We start from the raw sequence: 21,002 nt of genomic DNA, 5'->3' as shown, positions 1-21,002 counted from the left end.
TCTTGTCTTCCACTTCCTCCCTCATATGCCCCCCTCCACTCCCCTCCCTCTTCTGCACTCTGTGGCAGCTGTGCTGGTGATGGCTCTGTGCCCATGGTGCAAGCTGGCTGCGGGGTCCCAGGTGGCCCACATGACAGTTATTGATGTTCAGGTGTTCAACTCCTCTCACACAGAGACCCTGGAGCGACACACATGCATACGTGGCTACAGATAAACATAGAAGCACGATGCGCACGCATGTATACACTCTGTGGTTGTTCACATGCATAAACAGAAGTCTGTATTCTTACGCACGTTGCCGAGGAGCTGTCTTTCAACAAAGTAACAAGGACAGGGGAGATTTTACGCATATGGCTCCCAGGCTCTAGCGAGCAACAGTTATCAGTCTGCTAAAGAAAAAACAACAGGCGTACGACAGTGTTGTTTGTGCATGATTTCTGTAGAATTTATGACTGTTTTTTTTTGTGCAGGACAGCCAACATTAGTCGCTGTGCCCAGCGCAGACACACTCCAGATGTGTCTGGCTAGCCAAGGCAGTTGCTCTTGGCACAGCTGCCTCGGCCGAATGTCACAAATACTTTCCGTTATTTAGGAACAGCTCTGGTGAGTAGTGGCTGGAGTGGAAGAAGGAGGTGAGGACAGATGAATCCCAGAGCGAGGAGGGAAGGGGCTGAAAGAGAAGATGTAGATGAAAAGAGAAAATAAATTGTTAGCTCGTGGAAGGATGGAGGAGTAGAAAGGTGCAAAGGGGTGGGTAAGGCGAGAGAGGAGAGAAGGGACAGTGGTGAAAGAGTGAGGCAGAAACCGCTCCAACACAGCATCTGGATTTTATTATCAGCCGTTGGGAAAAATCTAAAAAGGAAGTTTGTTTTTTTCCTCGCAAGCAGCGATATGCCGCACATAACCACTTCACCACCGACAAGAGGAGCCGGGTCCTCCCAGCGGAGAACAGATGGTCGTTAGAACTTCAATACAATTACATCAATAACAGCTTTCACAGATATAAGCACTGTATGACAGGATCCCTGCAGCTTAGAGCGACAGAAGTACTACTCCTCTACTCTTAGCACCTCTGGCTCAGGATAAATTGCCATCAGTGCATCCTCACTCCCCATCTGTGTTCAAGCTATCCGGGCTTTTCTTTGCAGTTAACCAAATTTAAAGAAACCGTGTGATGATATTTGACTTGGGGCGAGAGAACGGTGACTTGTTGATTTGCTCTGAGTAATATAATCAAAGGCAGGACGGCTTTTGTCAGAGCCCATTAAGAGAGAACCCCCTCCAACAACCAGCCCCCATTTTTTTGAACATGTTTGCTCAGCCGGCGCTGCATGTGCGCTATCACAGGCATTCTCAAGTAACATAGAGGGAAAATATTTGTTTGTGTCCACAGCGTGAGCATATGCAGACAGCAAACGTTTGAGCATGTGTGCATTCATCTGTTCTCGCATGCACTGTGCAGTCCCGTCTCCTGCCCTGTCATTAGTGCAAACTTTAAAGCCTCTGAACTCTAAATCAGCTCAAGATGAAGTGGAGTCTGGGAGTTGTCTGCAGAAGTACACACACGCACAAACACACAGATGCATCCAAATCCTTCTTAGTCATGACACAGTTCCGATGCATAGGAAAAAAAATGCATATACCAGAATCTAAAGGCACACAGAAGCACTTTTTGCTGGTGTTGCTGCACCACAGGAAGGTGAATCATTGTTTTTGTGGTCCCAATGGTAGCGGTTCTGTCTCTAGGAATGGCCTTTGGGTTGGTAATTTTATGGGTTCTGTTGGCGCTGTATGCCTTCTTCAATGATCCAGGGCACAGAGCTTAAAATCCCCATGTTTTGATATGGAGACCTGGTGGGAGGCTGGGGGCCAGAGGCTCAGGCTCTGTTTGTGTGGACTCCTCAGCGGCCTGATGGGGAACAGATGTGGGAAGGCAGGCGGCTGGGCAGCCAGCCAGAGCAGCTGGGAGAAATTAAAAACAACAGCATTCCTGGAGACTGGGGGAATTACAGTGAGAGAGAGAGAGGCAGGCGGGGAAGGAAGGAGGGAGGGAAGGAGCCAGAGACACAGGGAGAGTTTTAAGGCTCTGCGGTCACTGAAGAGTCTTTCTAGAGTCCAACAGATTGAATAGATGGGAGGGATTCGAGGGGACCGTTCTGCAGGGGTGAGCTGTATAATAATTTGCAGCTGTATCATTAGAGGAGGAATGGACGCACATGCAGAGAGCATTTCATCTAATAGACACAAACAAACTCACGTGCTTGTGATGTTTGTGTCATATCCTGCATGCTGACTTTATTTTTCTGAACATTTGTCCAGAAGGATGTTGTTGAGGTTTGTAATGTACGAACAGAAAAGATTCAAAATCTCTCCTTCTCTCGCCGTGCACTTGTACAGTCTGTGACCTGTGGTTTTGTGTGGCTCAGAGAGAATTGCTTTTCATCATGTTTCATCATGGCACAAGGGGGAAAGCAGAAGACCGAGAACATTTTTAGAACTCAGACTGCAGACTGTTTCTCTGGTGGGCAATCTTTTAACCCCAGTTACGTCACATGTTCAGATATTTGGAGTTAAAGAAACAAGAAAATGATACAGACAGCAGCAATTTCGTTTTAATCATTAGTATTTTTCCCAACTTAATTCAGTTGTTTGTATCGTCCTGATCCGATTTGGCTCAGGAGGATGCAGCCATTACAGATCAACTACACACACATACATGCTCACAACCATTTTTTTTTTAACCAGATTTTGTTTACCTGTTATTCCACAAGATTTTCCATGTCTCTCCTCTTTTTGCCTGTCTTGGTTTTTATTTTTTTGTCCTTGGTGACACAGCACAAACAGACACAGATGTATCAGACCAAGCGGTCTTTTCAATGTATTAAAAGTGAAATCCAGAGCCTGGTGGCTATGTGTGCTCCCTGTCCCCTACCCAGATTAAACATCTGTCTGTCTGTAATCCCATGTCGGGTGGTAGCGCACAAAAAGACAGGACAGTCCCTTTATCCTTGTCCTCCTCTCTCCTCTCCCTCTCTCCTTAGTCAGTGAATCAATACGGAGACAAATTGACCAAGCAGCTTGTAGCATGCATAATAATGCATGTTAGGATGAGTGTTGTCATGTGTGCCCCACAGTGTTGATTGGAAGCAGCGAGACACTATTTTTGATCAAAGAGGAGGTTGATTGAAACAAAAACCCTTCTTACTGAAGGCAGCAGGCAACCCATTCAGAAGCATGGGGAGCTTGTTTGTGTGTTTAGGACTCTTTAGAGGAGAATGACTGCATCTATTTCGAGCAGCCTCGATCTGCAACCTTGTGTGTTTATCTTCAGAGAGCCTCGCATGGGGCAAACAGTGGCATGCTCCTCATGTTCTTGAAGATCACTGTGTCAATGGCCCTCGTTCAGTATGCTCAGAGTGGCGCTCTTTAAATACAGACACCAGCTGTTGAACGCATCAACATGAGCTCTCAGAAATAAGCGAACGCCAGCCTGAGTCCAACAGAAGCAAGAGTGAGTTATATCAAGGAAAACAGTGGATCATAACTTGGGAATGGATCACTATTAAAAAAACAATGATTTGATGGTGAAAATGCTGGTTTATTGGTACGTTTATTACATTAGGTTATTACATTATTCATACTCATTCCCTCTATTTTCCACTGCATCATTAATCTTTTGTTTGTATGTGTGTGTGTGTGTGTGTGTGTGTACACCCTAATTCTAGGGGTCATGGTTGGAAGAACGAAATATTTATATTTTGGTGCATTAAGGATCATCTAAAAGCAAAACATAGAAGATTGAGAGTCAATATATTCACCATTAAGCGCATGTTTACACATTTCCTCATACCATTTTCTTTTGTTTTAATACTGAATATATTTATTTAACGCAGGTACAGAAATGCACACATTTGATCACGATTTATCAAAATATCAGCTGTGCTGCAAATCTGTTTTATTCATTCATCCATGCACATATTTGCACTCTCTGCCATTCACACACAGAGACAGACTCTAAAGCTATTTTCTCACAGGCTGCAAAAGCCCTCACACCTCTCAGCTCAGGTTGACATGGCAAAAAGATGTAGTTCAGCAGCTGCAGAGACAGACGGACACAGTCAACACTCACTGAATCATAAATTGCATTGTTTGTATAGACTGACAAAATATGAGGCAGAACTCATCACAGTGCAGCAGCGCAAGATTCAACAAGTGTCATGTTTTCTTCTCGTGTCCCTTGCCATAATTTTCATCCCCTTCGTGCCACAGACCCGGCATGGCCTTGTTTGGTCCTCGCAGGGTGTCTGGCAGAGGACAGTGAAGATCCTGGTAGCAGCATGGAGCTCTGTTGAAAGCCAGTCCAGCGTGATGGACAGCAGCAGATCCAGCTGCACTTGTCACTGGCTGTCAAGCCGGCTGTCTGAACTCGGGGACGAGAGGGGACAGGCGGGGTGGAGTGAGAACTGTGCACATGTGAATTTGTGTGTGTGTGAGTGTGTGTGGGGGTTGAGGTTGTACTGGAGGGCCACTGATTGGGATGTCAGAGCTACATAGAGGGTATCTGCATGGAGGAGAGGGAGAGAGAGAGAGAGACAAAGCGAGAGAGAGAGAGAGAGAGAGAGAGAGGGAGGGAGGGAGGGCTCAGTCAGCAGCAGCTGAACGAGTGAGCAGGTGTGACTGTATGTCTCAAAGGCCCACGGATCTCCAAGAGAGACACAATACAACTTTGGATTCATTTCCACTCCGTGCATTGATTTGTTTTGCGTCTTTTTATGGGGCTTTTGGTCCAAGGAAGCAATCGATGGTTGCCTTGGTGAAAATGTCAGTGCTCTCCTCCTTAACCAGCTGTCTCCACTTTGAAAGTAAGTTTCTTTTCCATCCATGCAAGTGCTCCATGTTGATGACTGTCTGTTTTTTGCCTCTTCCCCTTTCCCCTTCACGTTACAGGTAGCAGAGTGCAAACAGTTGGCACAATGCCAGATTCACCTGCGGATGTGAAAACCCAGCCCAGGTCCACCCCACCCGCCATGCCTCCTCCACCTCCAGCTGTCAGCCAAGCAACAAATCGCAATGCTTCATTTACCCCAACTACCAGTAAATCAAGTAAGATCCCAGGGTTTTCTATGATTATTTGTACGTAACTTGTAGAACCACCATGTCTAGCCACATGTAAGGCCTTACACAGAAATATGACCTGTCTGTGGCGAGTTGTGTGATCAGAGGGTGGCGGTTAGGGTAAAACCAGGCAGGTTTTATGTGTGTGTTTAGTGAAAACAAGTTACCTGCAGCATGTGCCCACATAAAAGAAACAGCTAGTCTTTTAAGGTAGCTGTAGAGACCTGAGACGACATCTGCGCAACACTGCAAGGAAGGCATCCCCACTGTGTTGACACGGATATCTACGCACAGTCATTTGTAGGTCAAACCCCGTTTTGACATCCAAGCTCAAACTCTGCTAAATTGGGCCGACCAGATGCCCAGCATTCACGGTGGTTCCGGAGTTTACACTTTTACACTCAGTGATAAACAAAGGGAAACTCCTGCCCTTCAAGGCGTAATAATTGCTGATGTTTTGCATGAAAGTTGTCCTTCTCTCAACGTGTGCATGAACAATGGCTTCTTAAATTCAGAGGGATTTGAAATATTTGTTTCTTCTCCGTGCTGCTGAACAAGTGCTTAAGTCGCTTGAGTGTCAGGTGTGTGTCTCCAAGCATATACTGTGTCCCTGTCCCTTTTGGTCTAGAGAATGCCCTTTGCTTTTGAGTCAAGTGTCTTTGGGTGCGTGTGCAAAGGGCGGCTGTGGCGGTATATGTGTATCTGTGTTGTTTACCAGCTGGTTGAGGCGGCAGCAGCTAGAGCAACCATGCAATGTGTGTACACTACTTTCTTCCCTATATAGCAATGACAGGACATGTTGTTTCACCTGTCGTGGCGGGCGGTCAGTAGCTCTCTCCTTGCAACCCTCTCTCTAAAACCAGAACACAAGTGCTGCCTGTTGCGATCACATGGTCCAGTCCATATGTGTTTAGACCCTTGACTGAGCAGTAACTATGGCTGGGAGGAACTACAGGAATGAGATTACTGCCCAAACCTCCTATTGTGTTCGAGTAGACCACACGCTGTTAAACACACTGTAAATGTCAATGTTATGTGTTGTGTACTGACACTAAATGCCTCGTTTGATTTACATATTGATAAAGTTGTTATTAACTACAAAGGACATGAATGTGTAGATAATTTAACAACAGTCGTGAAGGCAGTACAATCTGGTTTCAACTCCAATATGCTGCACATAGCTGTACTGAATGAAGTGATGGAGGATGTTGGAGTGTATATGTAAAATATTTTTCAATGTTCATGCAAATTGTGTGTGCGACTCGAAAAACAAATGGAAGGACAAAATTGGACATCTGAGCTCCCGGTAATTTGTGCCTGCATTATAGAGTTTATACGACTGATCTTATATGTGTGCTGCCTGCTGCTTCTATTCTGAACCATAAAGCTGCAAATCTACTCTCAGCTGGCGGACATGTGTAGGACCGGATTTAGCCACACACCTGCTATTGGAATAAAAGTAACACAGGCTTCAGGACTATTTTTGGCACCTCTTTAACAAGTTCCTCTTATAGTTGTGTCCAAGAGAGAGGGGACACTGCGAGGAGCAACGTGGAATAGATATGATATGGAGGGAGATTGGAGGGAGGGTCGGATAGTAACAGTTGGAAAACAGCTGACGTTGTGCATGTGCATGCACAGGCACACGCGTACAAAAGAAATGACAGGAAATTGCATGTTGGGGTCATTAAGTGCATGTTGTTCTGTGGCAGGGCTGTCAGATTTGACTTAAATACATGTTTTATTTGTGTTGTGGGTTATCTGTACTATGTATGGTGTTAAGGAGCTTCTGGCATCATCACACCCTCAGATCTGTCACATACCCCTCACACTTCAACAAAACAGCGGATTCATGTCATCCCTCCATTCTGTCTCTTGGCAGTGCTGAATGGGAGCAGTCACTCTCCTACATCGCTTAATGGTGCTCCATCCACTCCTAACGGCTTCAGTAATGGGCCGGCCATGTCCTCAACTGCCTCCCTTTCCAACCAGCAGCTCCCGCCAGCTTGCGGTGCCCGGCAGCTCTGCAAGTTGAAGCGCTTTCTGACCACACTGCAGCAGTTTGGCAACGACATATCGCCTGAGATCGGAGAGAGAGTGCGCAGCCTCGTGCTGGGGCTGGTGGTGAGTTCAGAAGAAAATTCTGAAAAGACGCCACTGAAAGAATGACAAGAGAATAAGGCGATAAGTAAATAAGCAACTCTCGTGCCTTTGCCCAGAACTCCACTCTCACCATCGAAGATTTTCACTCGAAACTCCACGAGGCCACCAACTTCCCTCTGAGACCATTCGTCATTCCCTTCCTGAAGGTAAGCCCTCGCGCCCTTGAGTCATGTCAGCGAGCTTGAAATTGACAGCAGCTACACGTATCATCAGCATTCATCACTGCGTCTCCATATGCGTCTGGATGCGGTACCCATTCTGCAAATAGCTTTTCGATTGGAAACATACAGGTCTGCGCTGCATAGTGCTATGGAGAAAAGGCATGGCATATGTGAGTGTCCATTAAAAGTGGTTTGTGTGAATATGTCAGACCTCCTGGTGTGTGATGATCCCTCACATCTGGGACCTTACAGCATTGCCTGTGTTATATCAACCAGACAGGTTTGAGAGTTATTTGACAGTGATGACACACATGCAGAATCTCAAATACACACACACACACACACAGTGTAGGTTATCAGCACACCCTGCAGAGAGAGAACCAGAGAGAGAGAAACATGGCAGAGGAAAGTGTCAAGGGACCTGTCTTATCTCATCCCGTCTCTTCATCTATCACTTTCTTTTCCGTTCTCTCTAATCATTCACTCTCACTCGCCTTATCTGTTGTTCAGTCACAATTTTCCACTCAAACGGTCTCTGCTTAACACTCTTCTCTACATTTACATCAGCAAGAAAAATCTATACCCTCCCGACTACGATTTATTTCTTTCCTAATGCAGAGATGTCTGTCTCACTTGTTTTTACCACTGAAGGCAAACCTCCCCCTGCTGCAGAGAGAGCTGCTCCACTGCGCCCGGTTGGCCAAGCAGACTCCAGCTCAGTATCTGGCCCAGCATGAGCAGCTTCTCCTGGACGCCAATGCCAGCTCACCGCTTGACTCCTCTGAGATTATGTTGGAGATGAATGAGCACGGCAAGAGGAGGACCCCTGACAGGTAACGGCTCCACATTAAAGCGCGCTCAGAAACAATCTCTAGCACATTCAATGAACTGTGGAAAATGAATTCTGATTTATTTATTTTTTATTATAGGCATTGTTTCAAGGTAATAAAGTGCCAACAATAAGTGTAGTCTATAAATCCTTTGTGCTTGATGCCTGAACATCCATTATTCTGTGCCAGGCTTTATTTGGCAGGGACAGATGATAAATGCAATGAGAAAAGGAGAACATCTGAGAGGGGAACTCAGACAGAGCAGAGGGGGTGTAATACAGCAGTTCTCCCCAGCAAACCCTACGTATGAGTGCACTGGGGTTTTTTTGTCTATCATTTCGCCTCTGCTTCATTCAGTCACTACAAAGGCGGCATAAAAAAATTACCTGGCATTTCCTCTATTTTTTCCACTGTTGCCCTCCTCTATTTCTGGCAATGTATCCACAGTGCTTCATCACCTTCTTCACTCGTTCCCTTTCCAAGTGTCTGTGACCTGCTGCCTCCCAGCAGCTGCCCATATGTCAGGGATCTGTCCAGATGGTGATGTGCTGACCGCAATGCAGAGCACATCCTGAGTGGGGAGTTGGTGGGGATGGGTGTAGTTGAAGCCCAGTGTGCAATCCCACTTTAATCCCCACACCTCTGTCTCCAGACCTGGGGCTTATAATGTAGGCACAGACGTAAGGGGGGAGGGGTTAGGCTGGGCCAGGACCAGCTGTTCCTCTAATTTCTAGGGTATATATGCGATGTGTATTAGATAGATAGATAGATAGATAGATAGATAGATAGATAGATAGAGATAGATAGATAGATAGATAGATAGATAGATAGATAGATAGATAGATAGATAGATGGATGGATGGATGGATGGATGGATGGATGGATGGATGGATGGTCATCCAACTAAACAGATTAACATCAACACTACCATTTAAACTATCCAGATGGCTGGAAAAAACAACCTCGTGCGAGCACACATGCGCACACACACACACACACAGGCACACAGACTGACTTAAGCACACAGACACAAATGAGCGTCACCAAACATCTGCCAAACACACAGTATTCGGTCCATATTGCCCCTTAAGCCTGGGAGCAGGGTGGGAGGGAGAGCTGAGAAATACTTGCAATCTAAGAGTAGGCTGAGGGATATTCAGATTAGGAGCTTGAGATGCAGGGTGAACACTTGGACTTGTTCAATGCATATGGTGTACAGCTGTGCAAAAGCTTTGGAGAGCCGCTGCCATGCTGCAACTGAACAACAAGCAATTCTCAGCAGGGAGACATATGTGAGTTTCTTTGTTCACACCCACTATGGAGGAGCTGCAGAAATAACAAGAAAGACAGTGTTTAAACAGACTCTCATAAGTCAATTGTGCCGACTGAAGCAGCTGCAAAACAAATCTAAATTTTAGTGTGTTTAAACTTCTGGTCACTAATCTCTCTAACATCTTTTACAGGACCAAAGACAGCTCAGAGAGAGACGGATTGCACCCGGAGCACCTAGCTAAGAGGCCCTGCACCATCAGCCCCAGCCAGCGTTTTAGCCCCAGCACGGGTCTTCCTGCTCACCCGCCTCCCAACGGCCTCCCCACACACCCTCCGAATGGACTGTCCCACCCTCCCAACCCTCAGATGGGACCTCAGCACTACCGCTTAGAAGACATGGCCCTTGCACACCAGTACAGAGACGCCTACAGACACAGTGAACGAGACAGACACCGGCAGACAGGTAGGATAGCTGCACAACAATCTATCGGCCGTCAGTCCCCAGAGGATAGAACATGTGCTCATGCACAGGAAAGTGAGATATATGTAGAGAACAAAGGCCAGTTGTCTGTCTTGTGTGATAATCCTTCTGGCAGTGCATCTATATAAAGAACAAACCATACATGTCCATGTGTTACAACTGTGGCAACCATATATGCTGTCCTTCTGTGTTCCCAAAAGGAAAGGGTTGAATTACATGTGAACCTTGAGTATATAAAGCTATTTTTAAAAATTTGAAATCTACAGTATTGGGAACAAAAGCACAGAAATAACATTTTAATATTAAGGGATGTAAGTAGTGCGGAATGGGCCTCATCTCACTCTCATCAGGACAGGTGACATCAACCCCCTTCCACAATTAAAAATAATAACAGGTGACTTATGTTGGATGAATGTGCTCCTAGTGATGGTCTTTTGCAATCTCTACAATCTGTAACATATGGACTTCTGCTTTCTGAGCAGAATAAAGCCCTTAAAATGGGATTTAAAGTGAGAAAAACATAAAAAAGTGGAAGAAATTGTGAGGTGAAGGCTCTGAATCAAAGATCTATTTGTGCTTCCTTCAGCAGTGCATGGAGCCCGCCAAGAGGAGGTGATTGACCACCGTCTCACGGATCGAGAGTGGGCAGAGGAATGGAAGCACCTTGATAACGTATGCATCGGCGTGGTAGATATGTGTTAAATGCCCCACTGCCCCATTTACAACACAGAAATAAGGATGTTTGCAGGTTACAGACAACTTCCCTCCCGTCTGGGACGCATCCTAAAGACAAGTGATTGTTGTTGTGTCAGTGTTTTAGTTAAAAACAAAATCCAAAATGAGGCAGCACCTCTGTGTCTACCTGCCGGTCAGTGCCGTGAGGACAAAATCACGTCAATAGACATGTAGACGTGTATACCACAGACTCACACTGAAACAGAGCTCCAGATGGAGCTCGGGGCCCAGCAGAGAGCAGCTCCAGCTGGGGAGAGCAGCTGAGACAAGAGCTGCAGTCATGGAGAGAACCGGCCAGGCCTGGCCGCACGCCAAATTAGAAACACTTTGCTGAAATAAATATAGCGAACTCAGAGAGAGGAGGGAGGGGTTAGCAAAGCTGGGACAGAGAAGAGGGGCAAACAGTGAATGGAAATAATGTTATGGGTTGAATGTCGAAGATGTAAACTTATTTAATCGACAGGCCTGGTGTGGAAACACAGGACACTGTTGGGGAGGAAAGTGACTGCAACAGAGTGGAGAAAGGAGAGGAAAAAAGAGAAATCTGTTGAGCTGGCAGAGATCAGACCAGAAGGGTAGAAAGGAATTGGCACATTTTTATCAGCAGCCCAGCTGTTACATTATCCTTGCTGTAGTGCTCTTTGACTGACTATAAATTTGCTGACAGGAATCAAACTGATTTTTGTCTGTGTTTTGTTTGGGATTTGATTTTTTTTTTTTTTGAGAGCTACATATGTCCAGATCAACCACTTTAACTGACAATCAACCTCGTCTGTTGCAGCTCTTGAACTGCATCATGGACATGGTAGAGAAGACGCGCCGCTCTCTGACAGTGCTGCGCCGCTGCCAGGAGGCCGACCGGGAGGAAATGAACCACTGGATCCGACGCTACAGCGACGTGGAAGAGATGAAAAAAGGTGGGAGCAACGGACTGCACTGCCTTCCTCCTTCTCCTCTTCCTCCTCCCTCTACTCACCACAGCTCCTCTTCCAACACAGCTAACAGCAGCGAGTCACTGCCCGTAGGAACGCCCTCGGCTGCCGAAAGGCAGACAGGCAGACAGACAGGTAGACAAACACTCACAGGGTATTTCTGGCAAACACTGACAGCAAGGTAGGGCCAGACAGAAACAGGCAGTTAGATCAAGAGCTCCAGCATGGGGGGCCTGGACCCCTGCTTTGTCCATTCTGAGCGTGTGCAATTACAGAACAAACACACACATGTTGTAGAGATGCAGATATATTTTTATGTCGAGTATAGAGGTTAAGAAAGCAGCCGTTCCAAATGTTTTTGTATGTGAACGTTCATAAAACAATGGATTATTTGCACGTTTAAACAACTATTTGCAGTCTTACGCCTGCAGAAAGCTCATCGATTATTCTCTAGTCACGTCACACTCCTTTTCTGGCCAGAAATGGTTGAAAAAGAGCTTTATTTATGCCACAAGTGATGATGTTTAAGTGTGTGCATGTGTGTGCGTGAGATCGAGTCTCAGTATTTTGCCTGCTTGTGTGTTTCAGAGATCCACAGAGACTTCCTACACAGGCCTCCTTCGGGATACCTGCCAGAGGAAATCTGGAGGAAAGCTGGTAAGTGCAAAGTTCTCTTTATATTCTTCTTGAGTGTCCTAACAGACTAACAAAACACACAAACACAAGCACACCCGCCACAGCCAGTCTTCAAGGCCCCTGCCCCGGCTATAGAGACAAACAGAACAGAGGTGTTATTGCCACAAGGGTCCATCAGGGCAGAGGATTGGAGGCTTTCTGTGTCATTAAGGCTAAATGTCTGCCATCTGTCACCACTATGAAAGGCCACTGCAGTTAAACCAGCAGTGAAAATGCAGTCACCTGGCTCAAAGCAGGCCGCAGCAGTGCAGCTCGACTCAACGAGATTTATTGTCCTCCGTTTTTTAATGTGGTTTACTGCAAAATATCTCTGAAACTTTGGGCTCAGAATGGAGCCAGTGGATGGATGGTGGGAGTTTCATGCTTGCATGGGCATTCTCACACACTGCATGTAAGATAGAGCCAATCCCAGGAGTCATCTGGCTCTGCCCCGTTCCGCCCAGTATTGTTACTGTATATTACCATCATACTCTAATTCCCTGCAGAGGAAAAATGCTGCTGCTGTCGGCAAAATACTGCGCTGCATTTTCACCAGCGGGGTAAAAAAGGCTCTTTTAATTGCAGTTGTTTTTCATACAGGTACCACAAGCATCCCGCTCTCCCCAGCATTAAAGCACCTTCAAAACAGGCAGGGTGAGTAAAAATATCTCACTCACGAAGTCTCACCTCTGCTGTGTGTACGTGTTAGCGTCTGCTAGGTATCACGATCATGCTCTGGCACCTCTTCTTACAAATTATAACCACACATGTGAGGCTCTGATTCAGGTAGAGAGACTGCAGTGCTTTTGAAAAATAAGATCTTAAGAGTGAAAACGCGGACAGACGTAACGCACTTGCCAAATCCCTGCGGAATTAAAACATTAATATTGCTGCCCCCATGTTTTTCCATTAAGTGCTAATTGCCCCAGCATCTGCTATGCAGTCTTCTCGATAAGGATTAATTAAATTTGCAAACTAATCTTAGTGGTGCACGCATTAGGGCAGATAATCGAGGAGCTGGAGATAATGCAGATAGTGTTTGCAATGGAGAGATGAAAAACAAGAAGGAGGGATGTGACAGAGCGGGACTTAAAGGTAGAGATGAGATGAGGAGAAGCATTGGAACATATGTCTGAGCGTGACCGTCTGTGTGACGGGATTGACAGAATTCCAGCTTTTAAGAAGATGAGCTGCGAGCTGTGTACACAACCATGTACACGAGAGGAGTGGAAGCGTCGCCTGCATGTGGTCCAAAACAGCTGGAGTGGATCTGAAAGAAAAACTGACAGTTATTATGGATTGAATCTGAAACACCTATGTGATAAAACTGGGAGCTATGGAAAAAAAACAAAAGCACAGCATCGGTTGGCCTGACCTACCTGCAGAGGTCTGTTTCTATGAAAGATGTATATATGGAAATATATGTCTGAATAAATGACAGAATAAAAGTATAGAATACTTAATAATAATGAATATCATCAGCGACCTACACTAAGGAAAGGACATAAGAAAGAGAATTTTTTAAAATCTATTAAAAGCAGCTAAACTAAGTGCTATCTAAGATGTTTACATGGTTGTGATATGAGAGGCTTCTACAGGTGTTGCGTATGTTGAGGTCAGTAGTGAGAGGTGGCACATTACAATCACTCCTGCCACTTACTGAGAAGAGAATATGGGAAGTTTCTATTTTTGCCTGCCATCTGGACAGGAGTCTATGCACCTGCCTGCTGTAAAAACACAGCCTCTTCACTCTTTCTGCTCCTGCTGGGAGAACACGTAGCCAGGGTGATAAAAAAAAAACTACTCCGCAGGAAGCTGAAAATTATTCATCTTATCCTAACAGTTTCTATTAAAGTTGTTTTAAACACCACGTTAATCCAGGATCTTGGATGGGGGAAAAAATAAAACAAAACAAGTAGGTGAAAAAAACATGTGCACCAGAAATTATTGTGACCAGGCTTGATTCAATTATTGAAGTCGGGCTGGTTTTTCTTATCTGGGAGTTTAAAATGATTTGACATCTGTTCGGCAACATGATGGATAAGAGAAGAACGATGGAGCTGACAGCGTGGGACTGTGGTCAAAGCACTAATGCTCCTTTCTTTCTCTCCCTTTGTGCCATCAGAGGAGGCGGTGAACGAGGTTAAGCGGCAGGCGATGTCGGAGCTACAGAAAGCCGTCTCGGACGCTGAGAGGAAGGCTCACGAGATGATCTCGGCAGAGCGCTCAAAAATGGAACGGGCCCTGGCCGAGGCGAAGAGGCAAGCCTCGGAGGATGCACTTACAATCATCAACCAGCAGGAGGACTCCAGCGAAGTGAGTACCTACCACAGACCCCTGCGGCCGCCCGTATTTTACCCCTCTCTCTTTAGACTCCTCTGCAGCACTCTCCCATGTCATCTATTACCCTTCACTTTGTTTCCTTTATCCTCCGAGTTATCTTCTGTAAGCAGCCGGCTGCTCTTGGTTTGGCATGGATGGCGGTGTTATGATTACTGTACAAGCAGTCCAGTTGTGTGTGTTCATAAAAGAAGGGGGGACACAGATGGCTGGAGCAGAGCACCAGACTCAGGCCATTATAGTGTAGTTGACCACCACCTGCTGGTAACACAAACCAGTGTGTGAAGCAAAACCTCCTAAAGGACTCACAGAGAAATTAAGATATTCTTAAAATCCTTCCCATAAGGACAGTTCCGATCCAGCAACAAATGATTTAGCTTGGAGCGATATGTAGGATATAATCCTGATTTATCCATAATTTTATTTCCATTCTATTTTTTTTTAAATATATGCGCAAACAGCCTGCCCTTAGCTTATTCTCTATCGTACAAGTTAAAAATACTAGAGAAAATCCCCCTTTTTTTTGGGACAAAAAGAGACTTATTTTTTATCTCTCCCCACTGTCTCACCAGAGCTGCTGGAACTGCGGGAGGAAAGCCAGTGAGACGTGCAGCGGCTGCAACACAGCTCGTTACTGCGGCTCCTTCTGCCAGCACAAAGACTGGGAGAAGCACCACCACGTCTGCGGTCAGGGCCTGCAGGGGCTGCCGGGGGGCGGTGGCGTCCCCCTGGGCACCCCCTCCTCCTCGTCCTCCTCAAGCTCCCTGGCATCTTCCGGCGCGCCCCCCACTCACTCAGAGAGCACCCCTCCGGGACCCTTGTCCCTGGCAGTCCAGAGCAGCATCACGGGAGGGGCTGGCGGCGGCAGCACCAGCGTCTCTGCCAGCCCGAAGGAGAGCAGTTCCAGCAGTGCCTCTCGCTCCACAACCCCAGCCACCCCCGCCCTACTGGACGCCACCTCACGCTGATGTCAGAGCCCCGCCCCTTTCCTGCATACTGATGTGACTGTGCCGATACTCTACATAAAACCAAACTGAAGAAGCTTCATCGCACACTGCTCCCCACTCCTCTACAGCAGTCCTCATGTCTTGTCCTGAGCTCCTCTGCAGTCTCTTTCCCTACCAGCTGATGATAGACCTTTCTTGGAGCTTGTTACCTTTATGCCCTTCCAGTAAATATTCTGTTGTAACTGCAGCCACAGAAGGATTCCAACCTAGTGTTCAGTGTCCTGGAAAGGGTTCCCTATCTCTGTGTTCTGTCACGGAAACATATCAGACGTGTGCTGTAAACATGAATGTGTGGCAAGCTTGTTAAACACTGTCCAAATAAGGACCAGTCAAGGTCTGCGGTAAAGCAACCTTAGGTCGGGAGGAAAATGATTAGCACTTGGAATTCCCTTTAATTTAGCACCAATGATCGATCAGTACCTGGCTCTAACACGTGCACTACCAGTCTGACCAGTTCAATGTGGCACTTCAGGATCCCACAGTATTATACGGGGACAAGAAAGAAAGACAACAACCCTTTTTCCAAATAAACGTGGGAAGGGTCTGCCATTAATTCCTCAAAAACACAGCTTAGTATTTATTAAATGTTCTGGCTTTAAAGGAAAACAAAGAGAAGTCCAAATATACTAGATGATGATGGTGACGCTGATGACAACTATAATGATATGAAAGTAAAGTTTAAACTGCTAACTACCTTGCTAGCGAGCCAAGAAAAACTACACCGGACTCACCTCTCTGCACCATTGTGAACCCAAATGAATTCAAAGATGAAAAAAATAACACGATCCAAACCTTTGTAATACACTGCCAAAGTGAGTAAGTAAGCGATAAGGAGAAGCACTCATAACCAAATGCAAAGCAACATCACCTCCTCAGCAGACACGCCAGGCCCGAGAGGACCACGTTGTGGAGAAGCTGCAGTTAGCGGAGCGTGACGTTTCTGAAACTGTTCCTGCAGCTGCTCTCTGCAGTCTGGAAGAAGCTACAGCGATTCCCTCATCGATGGCCCAGACTAGTGAATATGGACGATGCTGTGAACTTGCTTGGACTTAAATGAAATGGATGGGAACCCTGCCACAGTGCGGTTTGTGAGTGTGTGTGCGCGTGTGCGTGTGTGTGACTGTAACAGAGGGGGAAAGGGGAAGGAAAGACTCAAAAGGAGACAAAGGAAAAAAGATACATGGCAGTTGTGCTGCCACACACCTGTGAAAATGCCCTGAGAAGGAACTAACAAGTGTGGGAAGGTGGCAAGTCCCTTTTACAGCTCCACAACAATTTTTTGTCAAGGAATCGCTGTTACCTTTGCATTTATCATCACTTTTTTCCCAAAGCAACAGGCGGAAGAATCTCGTGAAGGGTGGCGTAGACTTGGTTCTCTCTCTACCTCCCCTGCCCGCTGACGGCCCTCCCACGCTCTTCCCTTACTACCTGACTCTAGTCCCCCCACCCCAACACCCCCCCCACCCCGCTGCACCCTCAGCCCACATCGAACAGAGCCTCACAGCAGTCACGTGGGAAGGGTACAAACCTGCTTGTAGATATTGTTCCTACTTTCAGATTCCAATAGTCTCTTGTCGCTGATGTCCATATGTGCTGCCCTTGTGTATATCCAGACAGAAGGACTTTGTTTTGGTTCTTTTAGTTTTGTTTCTTCCTTTTTCATTTCCTTTACGTTTGGGCTGAGCAGTAAAGTCAGAGCAAAGGACACTTGTCGATGAAAGGAAGCCCCGTATTTTGCTTGTTTGATTTGTTGTATCTATATTGATGAAATGAAACCCCTCTTGTAGAATATTTTGTATGGCTCGCATTGTAAGACAGTGAGAGGACGGAGGTGCAATATGAAGAGAATTCAGCTACTGAATGGAACCTCATCAACTGCCCATAGGGTGTCATATAATATAGATACATATAAATATATTTAAAAGTAACATCGGTAAGTTAATGTGAATGTACATAGTATTTAAAGAGGTCCAAAAATGTGTTTGCCAAATAACAGAAACCTTTTAAAAATTCAATGTCCAGAATATGATTTCTCTCACGCAAATTTCCGTCAAATCAAAGTGTCACGTGACCGGCAGTGAAGGAGACCGTTGGCATCAGAGGTAAAGCGGTGACATGAAAAGGAACTGACAGGGTGGATGCAATTAATCCTGTTTTTGTCAAAGTGGTGTTCAATCAGGCTTACGGCGAATTAAATGTCACCCCAGTTTACGTCCTGCAGGGAGGAACTCAACAGCAAACATTAACAAATCAATCAATATCTGAAAGGTTTAGTTCTCTGATTCATTCAGCTTTATTTTGATTCTAATTTTTTAGTGCCGTGTTCATTTCCATCCTTTCCACATGAAGCTGGAGTCGCCCCCCGCCCTGGCCCACATGGTGTGTTTGAGGATGTGTGTGTGAGAGTGTTTGTGGTAAGAAAAATCTGTCGTTTCTTTGTTCATGGTGCCGGAAAAGCCATTGCTGTAGGATTTAGGATATCTCCTATACCAGTGTTAAGCTACAATGGATCTCTAATTGAATTTAAATGAATCCTCTAAAAATTAAAAAAAAAAAATAACAAAAAAAAATTTAAATTATTTATTTATTAAGATGGAATTTGAGTGGGATAGTTCATAGGAATATTTAAACATCATCGTTTCAGCATTTTCCACGCGCACCTATTAAAAGAACGCTCTGGATTTACAGGAACGTCGGGAATAGCAACACAATTTGGTTGGCCTCAAACTTGGACCAAACTTTCCTCCTGCTATATTTTCTCTTTTTTTCCTAATGCAATTAAAATGGCGTAAGCTGCGAGGTACCCTGCGTCCGTGTGTAGCATTTCTGTATGTTCTGTATTTACCTTGGCATCTGCCTCGTTTGTGTCCTTTCTCTCCAAAACACCTAATTCCTCCACTGGCGCCGCCTCATCGTAACTCCTCTCGCACTAGCTACCTCCTGCGACCATACAGCTAACCACCAGGAGAGTTAACCTGGACTTCAGAAAAAGCTGGGCTCGCTGCAGACACGGAAAATGGCTCATAAAAGTGGGGGCGAGGGAATTCTGACACATCGAAAGGAACTGCCATCATGACGCGGAATAGCGACTATTGTCTCATTCCATAAATCAAGCTGACGGTGTTGCAATCCACCAACACAATAGAGTCAAACCTGCAGTTTACCCAAATGACAGAATCAAACATTACATTTGATGTCCAAAACCAATAAAAGCACAGACCAAAGTACTGCATTGCTATAGTGGGCTTTGACACATTGTGTTGACCAGGGAAGGCTTGAAGTTGGAGCTTCACAACAACCAAAGTGTATAAAATACACAGTCAACGACGCAGCCGAGCTCCAAAAATGTAGAACTCTTACTCAAGCAATTGGAGTTGTTGTATCCAAACGGAACAGTGCTTCATTAAAAAGGAGAGGCTGGTCTGGGAAAAGCCCACTGATGGCTCTTTACAATTGCGACGCCTTGCAGAGATAAAATGAATGTGTGGTTTTTGTGTCTTTGCCTTTTGGTGGCAGCGTGTGTGTGTGCATGTGTGTGTTTTATAGGAGAAACTTTTTTCTTGTCTCTGTAAAAACTTGAAACCTTCAGAGCTTTAATGAAACATTCTGTAGTGGCAGATCACCTCACATTAAGTAGAAACAGCTTTGTGCAGTAATGCATCACGCCATCGTCCTCCTAACAGCCCCGCTGTGGCAATTCCTCTCAAATCCAATCGCTTTGCATGTGCCTCCGTGTCTGCACACGAGCCCCCGGATAAACGAAACAAAACCAAACACAATAGGCTTGTTACAAAACGACTAGAACGCAACCAAAACCTGCAACTTTTCCTCTTCACCTTTCAGTCTCAGTGAAGTTTAGATGCCATGTCCCAGCAGGAAGGAGTTTCATGGGGCACCAGAGCTTCAGAAGATGGAGTAAACTGTCCAGTTTACTTTGACAAACCCCCATATGGACTGAAAATATGGCAAATGCATAAGGGCTCTGCTGTTGAGAGCGCCACCCAAGGGTCTCCGACATCAGCCACTTCTCCGTTCAACTATGTACATGATATGGGCAAAGCGCACGCTTACAAGTGACACATTTTTAGCAGGTTGGCATTTGTCTGTCCCTATCCTAAATGTTAACTCTTTCGATGACATTTCAAGGCTCATCTGATATGTCGGTGACACGTCCGTCCTGTGAAACAGGTGCTGAAGATTAGCTTAGGCAGAAAGCTAACGTGGCAAACAGTGGCTCCAGCACTTGTTTCCCCCAAAAGCCATGGCTCAGGATGGTCCTGTTTTAACCTTTACATGGATTTGAAGAAAAAAAAAAAGGTTTATGGTTTTATATGTGTAGGGAAGCATTCTTTACTGTACTGTGCAATACATTACTTACAGAAAAAAGAAACTGTTTCTGTAGGAAAGGTTGGCGCTTTGAAGACTCTTCTCATTTTTGTTTTCGCTCCCTCTTCGAAAGGTCCTGTTGCCGTTTTTAGATGAAGTTAACTGTGCCAGAAGAATTAAACTCTGATTTGTATTTATTTCTTGCATGCTTTCCTTCCTGTTGCTAATACCGCTCTTTAACTGTTCGCTCTGTTGGATGTGTGAAGCTGTAAAACATTCTAATTCAGGTTATTGTCTGTGTTGAACAATGTAACTGTGTAATTAAAACATGAAACGAGTCTCCAGCTCCCTTACTGCCTGTTTTTGCACACACGAGACAAGAACAATCGATTCTTATAATCACTATCACAGAGTCATGATGTACACTTGAGGAACCACATTATCTACTCTCGCTGAACAAAAAAGCAGTAATAGATATATTCTACTGTAGCTACTCATTACACTGCTATATCATCATTCTTATTATGCTCAGGATTCCTCATACTTTAACTGATATAATTAGCAACCCCTGATTTATATTTACCATAAAAACCCTATTATTTGTAAAAATTCCTTAGTTTTATGCTTTTATTTTTTGATGAGGATCCACTGAACTCTTTTTGTCAGAATGGAAAATAAGTTAGACAGCACAAATGAGCAATAAAATACATGATCCATTTGTGGATATTTCTTACTTCTGTGTATTTATTGAGGTCCTGGTGCACCTGCTGTGCTGCCTCTCTGCTCCTTCCCCCACCTCTTCCTGTAATCAGTTGGTGAGGGCAGATAAGCCGAATAATGTGCCTCACTGGTGATAACAATCAGACATGCAAATGGACTCAAGACCAAATAGAAAGAAAAGATAATGGGGATGTTGATAATACATTTTTCAAACAGCACCACTTAGTGAATTGGGGATGATTTCT

General features: G+C 45.3%; 1 protein-coding gene across 3 annotated transcripts in view; it reads left to right on the top strand.

Moving 5' to 3' along the window:
• cbfa2t3 (CBFA2/RUNX1 partner transcriptional co-repressor 3) overlaps positions 1 to 20,375 on the top strand; it is a 33,596-nt gene extending 13,221 nt beyond the window's left edge. The window contains exons 2-12 of one of the 3 annotated variants that reach the window (XM_057025642.1): positions 4,948 to 5,103; positions 6,998 to 7,239; positions 7,335 to 7,424; positions 8,091 to 8,272; positions 9,733 to 10,004; positions 10,609 to 10,694; positions 11,539 to 11,824; positions 12,278 to 12,346; positions 12,965 to 13,018; positions 14,490 to 14,680; positions 15,277 to 20,375. In XM_057025642.1, coding sequence (XP_056881622.1) covers positions 4,948 to 5,103; positions 6,998 to 7,239; positions 7,335 to 7,424; positions 8,091 to 8,272; positions 9,733 to 10,004; positions 10,609 to 10,694; positions 11,539 to 11,824; positions 12,278 to 12,346; positions 12,965 to 13,018; positions 14,490 to 14,680; positions 15,277 to 15,672 — 2,024 coding nt within the window. In that variant the 3' untranslated portion in view covers positions 15,673 to 20,375. The remainder of the gene's footprint in view (positions 1 to 4,947; positions 5,104 to 6,997; positions 7,240 to 7,334; positions 7,425 to 8,090; positions 8,273 to 9,732; positions 10,005 to 10,608; positions 10,695 to 11,538; positions 11,825 to 12,277; positions 12,347 to 12,964; positions 13,019 to 14,489; positions 14,681 to 15,276) is intronic. The other 2 variants (XM_057025644.1, XM_057025643.1) reach the window with 2 other exon arrangements.
• Positions 20,376 to 21,002: the final 627 nt, after the last annotated feature.

Source organism: Takifugu flavidus, chromosome 2 (assembly GCF_003711565.1).
Source record: "Takifugu flavidus isolate HTHZ2018 chromosome 2, ASM371156v2, whole genome shotgun sequence".
Lineage (NCBI taxonomy): Eukaryota > Metazoa > Chordata > Actinopteri > Tetraodontiformes > Tetraodontidae > Takifugu > Takifugu flavidus.
This window is presented reverse-complemented; position numbering and strand designations above follow the sequence as displayed.